The following is a 15,013-nucleotide window of genomic DNA, read 5'->3' on the forward strand; positions in this document are numbered from 1 at the left end:
TTTGGAAAACAACCTCTTTAGATGGGGAAGATCAATGGGATGCTTTCAGCAATGGGTAAACCAATCTGCAATTGAGAGAATTTAGCGTGGCAAGGTGATTTAGGCATGTACTAAACTGAATTGCATATTTAAGAAAAGCAAAAGCTTCAGTATAAAAGACGCACATTTAGTCTTATGGATTTTCAAACATCACATTTGAGTACAAAACATGATCCAGGTAGGGGCAGCATGGCAGCGCAGTGGTTAGCGCTGCTGCCTCACGGCACCGAGGTCCCAGGTTCGATCCCGACTCTGGGTCACTATCCCAAACCCAGCTCCATAAATGCACAAATACAGTGCAAACAACATACTGTCAGAATTATCATTAGTAAATAATGGAAAAATAAAATGCGTTTCTCAAAGCAAAATCATTTTTTCTTTCTTTTAACAGATGTTAAAAGGACAAACCTGTTCATGTTGGTCAGTTTCTGATCACATGATTGTTCTGCAGTACGTTTGTTTCCAGAAAGGTCTCGTCCACCACTACCTGTATAGGTGAAGTCACCACCATGATCCTGTAAAACGAAAGGTTCAACAGTCATTTCCATCTTTTCAGCAGAGTTCGCAATTGTTCCCTAAATGTATTTTCCATAGTTTTAACAGGTTCCAAGGAAATAGCAACAAAGCGTATGCCCAAAGGTCACTTTGCGATCATCTACCAAACATGGTCTGGATACTACTACCTTCCTCCCACATCAGCCCCCATGCAAAACTGTTTAATTAAGGTCTATGCCATTCAAAACTTTATTAGATTACATTTTAATTATTAAACATGCATACAGTAATACTCAAACTACCAAAATACTTAATGTAGGACTATTCAAAGTTGATCCAAAAAAAATCATTATTCCAATACAAGGCACATAAATGGCTAGTGGCAGCAATATCAATGAAGCCTATTACATTATTTGCACAAACATTTTCAGAATCTTTCATCAATCCTGGACAATCTCAGCAGGTCTGGCAGTATCTATGGAGCGGGAAAGGAGCTAACGTTTCCAGTCTGGATGACTCTTAGTCAAAGCTCACCAATCTGATCGGTCTCTGTTTTGGGTACAATTATGAAGTTTATTGGGACAGATGCAGGAGTTTACATGCTCCATTAGGATACTTTCCACTATTTTCCTCTTGCTTTCTATGTCTGTTTAATTCTCTTTTTCACTCTCTCCCTCTCTCTCTCCATTTTCTTGCAATCTCAACTCTACTCAGCTGTCGCTGCCACTATGTTTCCCGGGGACCCAGAGTGAAGGTCCGTAGCTTTCAGTGATTTAAAAACCACCCTATCCCAAGGTGGAGGAAGCCTTTCTTCTGGTTAACGTTTTGTGGCTTGTTTCCATTTGAACCTCGTAATAAAAGTGGAGTGAAAAATGTCTTAACATGATGGGGGGGAAAAAAATGGGCCGATTTAGAAACGATATGACATAAAAGGTTAGATGGGGTTATTGGGTACGGGGATAGGGTGGAAGTGAGGGCTTAAGTGGGTCGGTGCAGACTCGATGGGCCGAATGGCCTCCTTCGGCACTGTATGTTCTATGATAGTCTGACAACCATACTCACACGATGGAATTGCTTACACAATTAGGGAGATGGTGACGTAGGTGTTGTCACTGGACCCGTAATCCAGAGGCCTGCGGTAATGCTCTGGGGACCTGGGTTCAAATTCCAGCATGGTAGATGCTGAATTTGAATCCAATTAAAAAAATGCTGGAACAAAAATTCTAATGATGTCCATGAAACCATTGCAGATTGTTCTGAAAACCCATCTGGTTCACTCCTTTAGGGAAGGAAATCTGCCATCTTTGCCTGGCTTACATGTGACTGCAGATCCACAGCAATGTGGTTGACTCGGAAATGCTCGCCGAAATGCAAGCTACTCAGTTGTATCAAATCATTAAAAGATTTCACGGGAATTAAATTGGACGGACCACACAGACCACCAGAAATGAGAACAGCAAACTCAGCCACGTCGAGCCTACAAAGTCCTCCACCTCGAACATCTGGGGCTTCTGCCAAAATTGTGCTGTTTCAGACGAGTCAGACATAATCAGACACCTGCAAGGACATGGCTGCTGGACTAGATCTGGGGCAAGTGACGAGGGACCCAACAAGAGGGAAAAGCATATTTGACCTCATCCATGAACAGATGCATGTTTATGACAGCACTGTTACACCATAAAAGTGACAGGCAATGACCATCTCCACCAAGAGAGAACCTCATCATCCCCTCTTGACATTCAAAGACTTAACATCACCGAACTAGAAACTGGATTGGACCAATTATATAAAATTTCACTACAAGACCAGTCAGAGGTTGGGAATTCTACAGCAGGCAAATCACGTCTTTGCACCCAGAAGCCTTTCCAGCATCAACAAGGCACAAATCAGGAGTGTGTGTTGGAACAATTTCCACTTCAATAGGAGTGGATGAGTGAAGTGTCAACAACACAAGAAGCTCAACACCATCCACGACAAAGCAGCTTGTTTTAACATTCACTCTCTCTACCACTCCGTGCAGTGGCAGCAACCATCTTTACGGTGCAGTGCAGTAACTTTCCAGGGATCCTTCGACAGTATCTTCCAAACCTCTATCACCGTGAACAACGCAAGAAGTCTTACAACACCAGTTTAAAGTCCAACAGGTTTGCTTTGAATCACTAGCTTTCTGCGTTCCGAAAGCTAATGATTCGAAACAAACCTGTTGGACTTTAACCTGGTTTTGTAAGACCTCTTATTGTGCCCACCCCAGTCCAACGCCAGCATCTCCACATCATGACCGAGAACAAATGCAGTCGATGTATGGGAACACCACCACCACTTGCCAGTTCCCTCCAAGGCGTATACCAAATTGAGTTGAAACTATATCGGCATTCCTTCATGGTCACTGGATCACAAAACATGTAGCTGAACCTTCCTAACAGTACTATGGGCATCAATGCACCAGATGGACACAGCAGTTCAAGGCGGCTGCTCAGCACCATCTTCTAAAGGTTAATTAGGGATGGGCAAGAAATGCTGGCCGTGGCACACCATGAAATATAAAAATTACACCCACAGAATATGTCAGTCTCTGCTCACCCTTTAAAACTATCCCATATATTTCCTCCACTCATTCTTCCTACTTTAGTTCTCAACATTAAATTTCATCTGCCACGCAGGTGTCTTCACAGCATTTCACCAGTCTATGTCCTCTTGAAGTGTCTGCTATCCCCCTTGCTGCTTAACGTCATCTGATAAATGTTAAATTAAGCCACCAGATATACAAATCCATCTGACTAATAAAGGTCAAAAAGAGCAAGTCCCAATACCAACGTTTTGGTAAGAACGGTGTATACTTCCCTCGAGACTGAAAATAAACTGATCATTACTAGTTTTTGCCCCTTAGCTAATTTTGTATTAACACTTCTCCTGTTCCTTTAATCCCAAAGACCCGCTAACAAAACTAAAAGCCAATTATGCAATATTTCATCAAACACCTTTCAACGGTGTTGTAAAACGTCACTCACGCTACCCACATCGACCTTCTGTTACTTCAAAGAACTATTAAACAGAGCGGCATGTGGTGCAGTGGTTAGCACTGGGACTGCGCAGCTGAGGACCTGGGTTCAAATTCTGGCCTTAGGTCACTGTCCATGTGCAGTTTGCACATTCTCCCCATGTCTGCGTGGGTTTCACCCCCACAACCCAAAGATGTGCAGGTTAGGTGGATTGGCCACGCTAAATTACCCCTTAATTGGAAAACAAAATTGGGTACTCTAAAGAACTATTAAACACTTATGGCAAGTAGTTTTTGTCATAGAATTCCTTGGTTATTTTTGGTTAGCAAAGCTGTTCAGACTTCCGGTGGCGGCTATGAAGGAGTAAGTCGCACATTTGGTGGCTCCTGCTCTGGTCGGACTTTTGGACCTTTCCCCAGTTTTTCTACCAGACTCAAATTGTAAAACGGATGTTAGTGGCAATTGTTTACTGAATTCCCACTTCAGTGCATGGAGAGAAGGTGCATGGGCAGCAGGGTAGCATTGTGGATAGCACAATTGCTTCACAGCTCCAGGGTCCCAGGTTCGATTCCGGCTTGGGTCACTGTCTGTGCGGAGTCTGCACATCCTCCCAGTGTGTGCGTGGGTTTCCTCCGGGTGCTTAGTTTTCCTCCCACAGTCCAAAGATGTGCAGGTTAGGTGGATTGGCCATGATAAATTGCCCTTAGTGTCCATAATTGCCCTTAGTGTTGGGTGGAGGTGTTGAACTTGGGTAGGATGCTCTTTCCAAGAGTCGGTGCAGACTCGATAGGCCGAATGGCCTCCTTCTGCACTGTAAATTCTATGAGAAGTGTTCGTAAGGGCAGAAACAAAAAGATAGAGAAGGCTTGGGCTGTAGCTGCACAGAAGACAGCAAGGCGGAGGTTCGGACATCTGGCTTGACGACCCAACAGTCTATGGAGCAGCTGATGCAAGTCATTCAGGAAGGCTTTGCTACGCAGAAACGGGACTGCTTGGACTCAATAAAACAGTTGATTGAGCAGTTGGAGCATCGATTGGACGGCCAGGATCGGGCAATCCAGAAGGTGGAGAAGGCGCTGGTTGAGCAGGAGAAACATCAGACTGCGGTGGAACTGGAGGCGAGGATGCCAAGGGACCAGCAGAAGAAGCTCCTGGAGAAGGTGAAGGACCTAGAGAATAGGTCCCGCCGGCAGAACCCAAGAATCGTCGGGGTCCCGGAGGGGTCCGAAGGAACGGACGCTGGGGCATACATCGCAGACATGTTTGTGAAGCTGCTGGGGGATGGGGCATTTTTCTGGCCCTTGGAGTTGGATAGGGCTTACAGAGCACCCGTGAGGAAGCTGCGAACGGGAGACCCCCGACAGCAATGGTAGTGAGGTTCCACAGGTTCTCGGATAAGGAGCGCATTCTACAGTGGGCCAAGCAGACACGGAGCTGTAAATGGGACAATAGCATCCTGCGGGTGTACCAGGACCTGAGTGTAGAGATGGCCAGGAGGAGGGCAGGCTTCAACCAGATCAGGTCGATCCTTTTTAAGAAAAAGGTGACGTTTGGACTGTTGTACCCTGCCCGTCTCTGGGTCACGCATGAGGATCAGCACTTCTACTTCGAGTCGCCCGAGGACAGCGTTGGACTTTGCGAAAATGAAAGGGCTGTTGATGCATTGAGAACTTTTGAACTTGGCTGCAACATTCATGTTTTTGTTTTTTCTTTCTGTTTTTGCAAAAGGTTTCTCGTTTTGCATTTCATGTAAGATGTTTGCGATGCCTTTTGCATTGATTTGGAACCAGCGGTAGAGCTGAGTGAGTTAAGGTTTTCATTTGCACTGTTGGGGGATGGAGGTGTGCTTGTTTTAATCTTGGTGTTTTTCTGTTGGGCAATTGTTTGATTTTGGAGTTTGTTTGTATGAGCGGGGGGGGGGGGGGGGGGGGACACAATAGGTGGGAGACTATCTGGTGCCGGGGATGGGAGCCACCAAGCTAGCTGGGCGAGCTAGCTCTCGGAAGCGCAGTGGGGGTGTGTGCACATCTGTTTCGTTTAGTAAAGGGGTTGGGTTACAGAGTGTTGCTACTAGGGGGGGCAAGGGAGGGTGAATGTTCTGCTGACGAGGGAGGGACTTGGGATGAGGGACAGAGAGGAGGTTGGGGGCTGCCTGGGGATGGACCAGTGGAGGCGTGGAACACGGGCTGGAGGTGGGCCTAAAAAAGGGGATGGCTGATCAGCGGAGGGGAGGGGGGGGGGGGGGGGGGGGGGGGCAATGAGACCCCAACTAGGTTGATCACCTGGAATGTTCGAGGTTTAAATGGGCCGGTCAAAAGACCACGTGTGTTCGCACATCTTAGGGGATTGAAGGTGGACGTGGTAATGTTGCAGGAGATGCACCTTAGAGTAACGGACGAGGTTAGACTGAGGAATGGCTGGGTCAGTCAGGTCTTTCACTTGGGACTAGATTCAAAGACTTGAGGGGTCGCGATCCTGATCAATAAGCGGGTGGTGTTTGAGGCGGGTAGGATAATCTCGGATGTGGGAGGTCGGTACATTATGGTCAGTGGGAAGCTAGAGGGGGCTAGTAAATGTGTATGCGCCAAATTGGGATGATGTGGAGTTTATAAAGAGGATGCTGGGGAAGATACCGGACCTGGACTCGCACAGGTTGGTCATGGGAGGGGACTTCAACACAGTTATGGACCCTGGCTTGGACCGGTCAAGCTCGAAACCGGGCAGGGTGCCAGCAATGGCAAAGGAACTAAGAGGGTTCATGGAGCTGATTGTGTGTGGGGGGGGGGGAATCCATGGAGATTTGGGCAGCCGAGGGTGAAGGAGTTCTCCTTCTACTCACACGTGCATAAAGTGTACTTCCGGGTTGAATGCCTGGAAGAAACCCACGCAGACAAGGGGAGAATGTGTAAACTCCACGCAGTCACCCGTGGCCAGAATTGAACCCGGGTCCCTGGTGCTGTGATGCAGCATTGCTAACCACTGTGTCACCGTGCAGCCCCTTATTAGGCCAGTTAAGAATTATTGAGAGTGAATTTACAATAACGTTCAAGTGGGAATGGATAACACTTGAAGAGGAAGAATGTGCAGAGATATGGGGAAGGAGCAGAGGAGTGGGACTAATCGGATTGCTGTTTCAAAGAGCCAGCAGAGTCCCAATGGGCCAAATGGCCGTATGCCATTACCCTATGATTCCAGGTGCCTATTTTGCCAAATTTATAGTATCTTAAAGGGCACATGCACAAGTCGAAAATATTCAGATCTTCATATATGATACTCACCACATCATCTTCATAGCCACCTGCAAGCACAAGGGAATATGCTCCATCATTACTTCGACCATGAATTCCTGCAACATGAGGCCTGTGAACCCCTGACTCACTCACCTTCAAATAGAGAAATCAAGTGAAATGGTCAGTCACAAAATGTCCATAGCAGAGCAGACACTGGGACAAAATAAGTGTAACCAATTTCCTTGCCTGCAATTACACAATTTAATGCAGCCAACCCCACCCAGGAGGGTAGGCCACAATGTTACTGGGCGCAACATTACCATTTTAAAGTGCACATGACTGCCAGTCCATGCTTTGCATGCACAAAGGAAAGAGATATGGCTGTACATGTCAAAATGTCTTGCAGTATGCATCAAGTAACAAACAAATTCAATAAAGATGGGCTCATGGGTGATACACTTAGCTGTAGTACTAGTGAGTAATATATTACCAATTTTCTTAACAATTTGGGGAGCCCCTGAAGTCAATTTTAGAGCAAACAAGTCAGTTCAGGTACCTTTACCTTTATGGCCACATTGAGGTCAATATACAAAGGGTGCTAATCATAGTTTGTAATGGTAGGCTTTATAATTACTGGAAAGAGGCAGGCAGGGGTCAGGACCAAACACCAATCCTATTCTAGTCCCGTAACTACATTCATAGACGTCCACAGAGGTTGCTGGATAGTAATGCGGGTCTTAAAATCAAACTAATTTCCCCTCATCAGATTGACTTCTAGTTACCTGATTCCAGATCTACATGGATCAAGTAGGCATTAGGGAACCTAAAAATACCATAGTGAAATGTACTGATAAACGTCTTATAATTTAAACCCCCCCCCCCACGCTAAAAAAGAAAACACATCACCTACTGGCAGTGCCAAGATCTAATAACAAGACAATTAATTATCTTTCCACATGAGTATAAACAGCTGCTGCTCAGTAAGAGAAACACATAGCTGACTTTCTTTTTCTTCTGAGAATGAAAGGATGCAAGTAGAGCAGTTAGTGTCAAACAAATGGACTAAAATATGCTTTAATACTGTATTCCCAGCCTATTTCATCAAACCAAAACTGTAAATAGAAAGCAAACATACCTGGACCCTGAATTTCCACTGAGTACCCACAGGAACACCAGGAATAGGTCCATAATGGTTGGAGGGGACAATTGTGCATTCCTTTGTGCGACCTACACAAGCCATACCCTGGAATAAATCATTAAAAGATTAATGCAGTTCATAGCGTTCTACCCTTCCGAATACATAAAAGGGCTATTAAAAAGCATAAGAAAGTTCTGACAGCAGATTTGCTGGGTATAGTTACAGCGAAGCCATATAGACATTACACAAAACAAAATCATTGGAACCAAAGTAAGATTAACATGGCCAGGGTTGTGCTTAATATGCAGGCAATGTGTATCAAGATTAAATAGACATTATAATGCCTCCTATAGTTTCTAAGTTTTACTATGGAGGCTAAATTGGAGTGCAGCGTTGCCAATTTCAGGGTTTTAAGAACATGACTTCCGAGAGAAATGTATCCCGCACCAAAATCTCATTACATCAGACTTGGTTGGAGAAATATACTGAGAATGGCTTATCCCCCTTCCATTTCTACCTCCTTTAAAACTGCAACAAACAGTTGAAATCTAGTTGTTTCAATCTTCTGGCCCCACCCACAACTGTTTGAAATTTACTCACCTTACCCCAGTCCCTCTGGCAGGCAGAGTTAGCAGAAGCCATCTTAGCTTTCTTTTTGCTCTCTTTCAGTTTCTCACCAGCTAGCACCACTTCATTGGCATCAATTTTGCAGAGAGGGCAATACCTGTGAACAGGTCCCCACAACACACATTAGGAGTTGGCTAACAAGGTTAGTTACAATCTGTAATGAAGCTACGAAAACATGACAAAAAAGATAAGCTTTCACTGGGGCACTGGAAAAAAATGGTAGTGATTAAAAACTAAGCACTGAAACTCTCAGATACAACACCTTGCTTCAACAGTGTTCTTGAATGATATTCAATTGCATGTTTTCCAATTTGATTTATATCACAAGTTCTTAGTCCTGCAATATTGTCTCAATATGATATTCATATCCATCTGCTACGGTAGAAGATTTAAGGTGCTTTTCAGAGGGGGCAGAAATACTTTTATACCAAAAATGGGTTTCTTCCATTTAAACAGCAAAAAATTGACAGTTAAGAGTAATAGAGGTTCCTTCGTCAAAATGATGAGACTGCAAGATGGATCTATAGCTTCAATACTGATCAATACCCTACATTTCTTTCATGTTCAGCTACGTAGAAATGCATTCTTAAAAGCTGCATCCTGTAACCTCTGGATCTTAAAGGTTTGGTTTGTGAGTTGAGGAAATTGCAGATTATGCAATTAAATGCATTTTTTAAACAATTTTGAACATCCGGTTTCAACAAGAACAAAACAATATAACCAACCCCCCCCCCCCCCCCCCCCCCCCCCCAGTGACAAACCCCAGCCAACATGGCTTACAAACAATACCACCCTCCCCAGTCCCCATTCAATTAAAAGCATCTTAATTAAGTCAGAAATATATCTAATTGCAAACAGTTGCAGTAATTACCTTCCTGCTCAAATACAAGGCAATTTTTAGTCAAGTAATGTTCAGCAAGCACTTTATTCATTGGTTACTTGAAGGGTGATGAGTTTGCTGAATAGATTTCATCCATTATTATTTGCATTACAGAAGTATAGGAGGAACCACTAGTTCTGTAATTGCATTTGTTGCATTGCAAGTGAAATCCTCCATGTTTTAGTTGCAATTCTTTGAAAGTCACAATGAAATGTTATTTTCTGGCTGACATATTTCCCAGTCTGGGGAATGCCCGCAGACCAGCAGGCAGCAAAGAAAAAAATGTCAGTTAACATTTATAGCCCTATTCTGATTCCAATTCCACGGATATTCACATAAATCATAGAATCTCTACAGTGCAGAAAGAGGCCATTCGGTCCATCGAATCTGCACCGACCCTTTTGAATGAGCTACCGATTTAAACACCCCCCTCCCCATCAAATCCCGTAACCCCATAGCCTAACCTAAACATCAAGGGGCAATTTAGCTTGGCCAATCCACCTAATCAGCACATCTTTGGACTTTGGGAGGAAACTGGAGCACCCAGAGGAAACCCGCGCAAACACAGGGAGAACCTACAAACTCCACACAGACAGACAATGACCCAAGGCAGGAATCGGAACCAGATCCCTGGTGCTGTGAGGCAGCAGTGCTAACCACTGTGCCACCATGCCACACCACAGGGACTCTCAGCTTTTTTATCATATTTGAAGTTGCAATCTGACTCCTCGGATCAGGTCTCTTGTTAAAACCTGAAATGGACAGGTTAAAGGTGCATTGGGTCAGGAGATAGATTTTTCTAACTTTAAGCAACCCCAAGCCTGCCCATTTTTAAAAGTTAAAATATTGCCCTTTATTGCATTGATCTTTTCCAATTCTTCCTATTTTAACTAGGTTTCAGTACTGCCTCATTTACCTTAGTGCTAACATTGAATAGTAAATGGCACTATATGATAACAATCCAAATGTTGTTAGCAAGAACAGTAGCATCGTGGTTGTATTACTGGATCACTAATCCAGACGCTGGGACAAATAATCCTGAGACACATTCAAATCATTCAATGGCAGCTGGTAATTTAAATACTTAGTCAAATAGGAGCTGGAATAAAAAAAAACTAGTGACAGCAGCAATGGTAAGTAATCAATAGCTACCGATTGGCTCAATAGTATCCTTTAGGAAAGGAAACTTGCCGTTCTTACACTGTCTGGCCCATGTGTGACTACAGCAATGTAGTTGACTTAACTGCCATCAGAAATTGGTACAACTGATAGCTAATTGCTAGGCAAACTGCTCACCACAGAACTACAACTGGCGGGTTCCCCACCACCACTTTCAAAAATAACAACTACCGACCATACTGGTGATATTCACATTCGGTGAATTAAAAATAACATATCTAGCGCCCTTAACATAATAAAATGTCGCACATGAGCTTTATTAAACAAAATGACACCAAGCCACATAAGGAAATATTAAGTCAGATGACCAAATGCTTAGCCAAAGAGGTAGATTTTAGGGGATGTCTCAAACGAGAAAAAAGGTAGAGAGGTTGTGGTGTGTCTAGAACTTAGGCTGAGGCTACTGTGGTGGAGGAATTAAAATTGAGGTACCAGAATTAAGAGGAACACATATGGGTTTCCTCCGGGTGCTCCGGTTTCCTCCCAGAGTCCAAAGATGCGCAGGTTAGGTGGATTGGCCATGCTAAATTACCCTTAGTATCCAAAATTGCCCTTAGTGGTGGGTGGGCTAACTGAATTATGGGGATAGGGTGGAGGTGTGGGTTTGGGTAGGGTGCTCTTTCCAAGAGCCGGTGCCGACTCAATGGGCCGAATGGCCTCCTTCCGCACTGTAAATTCTATGATGATATCTCACGGGTTGCATGGCTCGAGGACATTACAAATGTAGGGAACGGTGAGGCTGTGGAGAGAATTGAAAACAAGGACAAGAATTTTTTAAATCAGGATGCTGTCTGATGGGGAACCAATCTAAGTTAAGAGCTGAGAGATGATTGATGAACAGGACTTGGAGCAATCCAAAACATGGCAGCAATTTTAAATGACCCAAGGTTTACAGAGGGTTGAATATGGGAAGTAGCCAGAGCGCATTGCAATTATCAGTCTGGAAGTAACAAATCCACAAATGGGGGTTTCAGCTATTAAACAGAGAGAGGGACGAAGTTGGTCAATGTTACAGAGAAGAGCAAAAGGGTATTGTTAGTGATGGAATGAACATGTTCAAAAAAACCATCTCATGGTCAAATGAAACACTAAATTTGTGAACAGATTTTACCCTCAATTTTAACCCCCAAGCTGTTGCTATGGAGATTGATGGAATCAGTAGCCCAGGAAATGAGTTTGAGGTGGAGACTAAAAACAGTGACTTCCAGTATCAGATGTCAGATAAGCAGTGTGTTAATTTAGCAAGGGTGGAGGAATTGAGAGGGGTAGTGGTGAGGTAGGGCTGGGTGTCATCACGTGTACACGTTAAAATTTTTAAATTTTTTTTTTTTTTTTTTTTATACAGTACCCTCTAATTAAGGGGCAATTTAGTGTGGCCAATCCACCTACCCTGCACACCTTTTTGGGTTGCGAGGGTGAGACCCACACAGACTTGGAGACAATGTGCAAACTTCACACGGACAGTGACTCGGGTCCTCAGCGCCATGAGGCAGCAGTGCTAACCACTGTGCCACCGTGCCGCCCTATACGTGTACAAGTTAACGCTGTGCTTTGAATGATGTTGTCTAATGGGCACCATGTACACAGCAAATAGGAGATAGCCACGGTGGATCTTTTGTGAGGCACCAAGAGAAAGCAGAGTGGAAGCAAAAAGAGAATCAATTACAAGTAATACCCTGGATCAGATTATATAATAGAACCAAGTGATAACAGTCCCACCCAACTGGATGATAGTGAAGAGAATGGTGTGGTCAACCATGTCAGTCACATAGTTGTCAAGTGACTTTCACATAGATGTCATGTGACTTTGCTAAGAACTGTTTCAGTACTGTGGCAAGGGCAGAAACCGGATTGGTAGCAGAAACCGGATTGGTAGGATTCAAACATGGAGTTTAGAGAAGGGTGGGCATAGATTTGGGAGGCGGAAGCACGTTCAAAAACTTTAGAGAAGAAAAGATGGCAAGGAAAGTGGAGTAACGGTCTAGACGTTTGAGAAGCAGGATAATGATGGCAGATTTAAGGAAAGATGGACAACACCTGAAGAGAGAGAATGCTATTAATATCAGCTTACATCAGGACAGGGGTGGGGGTTGGACAGTTAAGTGGGAATTAAGTTCCAGGGAACGCAAGGTGTTCATGGAAAAGACGAGTGCAGATTGCACGAGGAGAGGAAGGAGAGAAACTAAGACAGGGCAAGGCATTAGAGGAACTTTGGCAAATGGAAGGGAAGGACATGGCAGAGGCATCTGATCAGATCGTCTTGATCATAGTGACCAAGTCCACTAGCTCCACACATTTATTAGAAAAAGTCCACAAATTTGTTTCACCAAGTACCCTTTGGAGCACTGTTTATGTGACTTTACAGGGCACAAAATGGCTATTGTATTTGTTTAAGTAACAGTGACTGCATCCTATTAAGTACTTTAGGTCTAGTCTACAATGAAATAATTTAATGCAGGTGATAGTAGATAACTACTCTTCAGTTATTGCAGAAATATTATTTGAGGAGTGGGAGCTGCCTAATTACCATGCCCATTGGTAGGAAACTAACCTCCTCTCGAAGATGAAATGGTTGTGTAATCATGTCCAGACATAATCAGGAGTACACAACCTACAGGATTGGAAATATCAAAGTTCAGGAAACAAATCGTCAGCAATAATCGTCAACAATGATCTCCCGCATATTCTCAGAGTTGTGGGCCACATGAGGAACTAACGTTAGGATTGTGAAACCCTATTCAACGCATTAATAAACTTCGGAATTGGGCAGCATGGTGGTGCAGTGATTAGCACTGCTGCATCACGGCGCCAAGGACCCAAGTTCGTTCCCGGCCCCAGGTCAGTGTGTGTGGAGTTTGCACATTCTCCCAGTGTCTGCGTGGATGTCACCCGCAAAACCTAAAGATGTGCAGGTTGGTGGATTGGGCATGTTAATTGCTCCTTAATTGGAAAAAAAATTGTGTATTTTAAATTAATAAACGTCTGAACGTTTTTAAAAAGGTTCTTTTAATTCTGCAGCAGAAACAAAGAAGCATAAAAGCAGAGGTCAACGTACCAGTCTTCGACTTCTGGTATGCTAGTAAGAGGAGGGTTAAGACAGTAGGTATGATAGGCCATATCACACTCATCACAAAGCAGTTGCTTCCCTGGGTCACCTTTCCCACCACATGTGTGACAGGCACACTGTTTGCAGTCCTTGTTAGGGTTATCTTTGCAATGCTTGCATTCAGGTCCATTCTGCCCTAGAGTCAAAAAATAAACACACAAAAAAAATCTAATATACAGTATTGAGATTCAATACCACTGTAAAATTACTAGGGGGATAAACAAGTCAGCAAAATGCAAAAGTGCTCTTAATTTTTCCCTCCTCAACCTTCTGTGGCCTCCCCAACTGTAACAACATGATTCAAGTTCGAACTTTACTTCCTTGTAAAGCAGCTAGCCTACACTTTGCAATTTTACATCGAGACAGGCAACTCATTACACAGCAGTAGACAAACCAGTATCCTACCACAATGCTTCAGCTCAGTTCAGAAAGCTACTCTATTACATGGTTGTTTGCAATAAGAGGATTTGGTCTCAGTACAGAATGCCAGCTAATAGTCACTAAATAAAAGTAAACTGCACATAACATACAAGTTATAACGAAGCGAAACACCCATTGACATGCTCAGGATTGAGTCCATCCATCAGCTTTTCCAATTAAATGAGGTGGGGTAGGGGAGCAGGCATGGTACAGGACTAGGAATTCAGATAGCACAAATGCAAATCGCACTGCAGAAAAATATGAAAAAGAATTCAATAACAATGATAGTTTGGCAGGGGGGGGGGGGGGGGGGGGGGGGGGGGGGGGAAAGAGGGTCAGCACCTTACAGAAGAGAAGATGCTCATGAAAATTCAACAGTGGCGCAGTGGTTAGCACTGCTACCTCACAGCGTTGAGGACCTGGGTTCGATCCCGGGTCCCAAGTCACTGTCCATGTGGAGTTTGCACATTCTCCCCGTGCCTGCATGGATCTCACCCCCACAGCCCAAAGATGTGCAGGGTAGGTGGATTGGCCACCCTAAATTGTTTTTTAAAAAAATGAAAATTCAACTGGTCCAGGTTAGTGAACCTACCATCCATAGTCAACCTATCAGCGGTTTGACAGTATAAGTGCCAGAACAGGAGACTTCTGGTGGCAACATGTTGGTAGAGGTCACACGTTGGGTAACTCACGCTAGTCTTCGATTTTTCAGCCCAGTCTCAGGGGTACTTTTTGGAAGATCCAGTGGAAGTTCTAAGGAATCAGTGGAATGTCAACATTCCAGATGAAAGGTCAGGGAAGGAAGGGGCGAGCGAAAGGTCGCCAGCGAGTGTTACTGTCAGTCCAGCAGGAGGGAAGATGGCAGGTGCTGGTTCGTCGGATGGGGCTGCTCCCATTATG

The 15,013-nt window shown here is 44.2% G+C and overlaps 1 protein-coding gene across 2 annotated transcripts in view; it reads right to left on the reverse strand.

The window, feature by feature from the left end:
* The window catches only part of uhrf1 (ubiquitin-like with PHD and ring finger domains 1), a 63,393-nt gene that overhangs the window by 13,412 nt on the left and 34,968 nt on the right, over positions 1-15,013 (reverse strand). For both annotated transcript variants that reach the window (XM_072482758.1, XM_072482759.1), the window contains exons 6-10: positions 13,643-13,829; positions 8,502-8,625; positions 7,899-8,006; positions 6,812-6,916; positions 448-554 (exon numbers count right to left, since the gene is read on the reverse strand). In XM_072482758.1, the coding sequence (XP_072338859.1) occupies positions 448-554; positions 6,812-6,916; positions 7,899-8,006; positions 8,502-8,625; positions 13,643-13,829 (631 nt within the window). The remainder of the gene's footprint in view (positions 1-447; positions 555-6,811; positions 6,917-7,898; positions 8,007-8,501; positions 8,626-13,642; positions 13,830-15,013) is intronic.

This window comes from Scyliorhinus torazame, chromosome 18, assembly GCF_047496885.1.
Source record: "Scyliorhinus torazame isolate Kashiwa2021f chromosome 18, sScyTor2.1, whole genome shotgun sequence".
Lineage (NCBI taxonomy): Eukaryota > Metazoa > Chordata > Chondrichthyes > Carcharhiniformes > Scyliorhinidae > Scyliorhinus > Scyliorhinus torazame.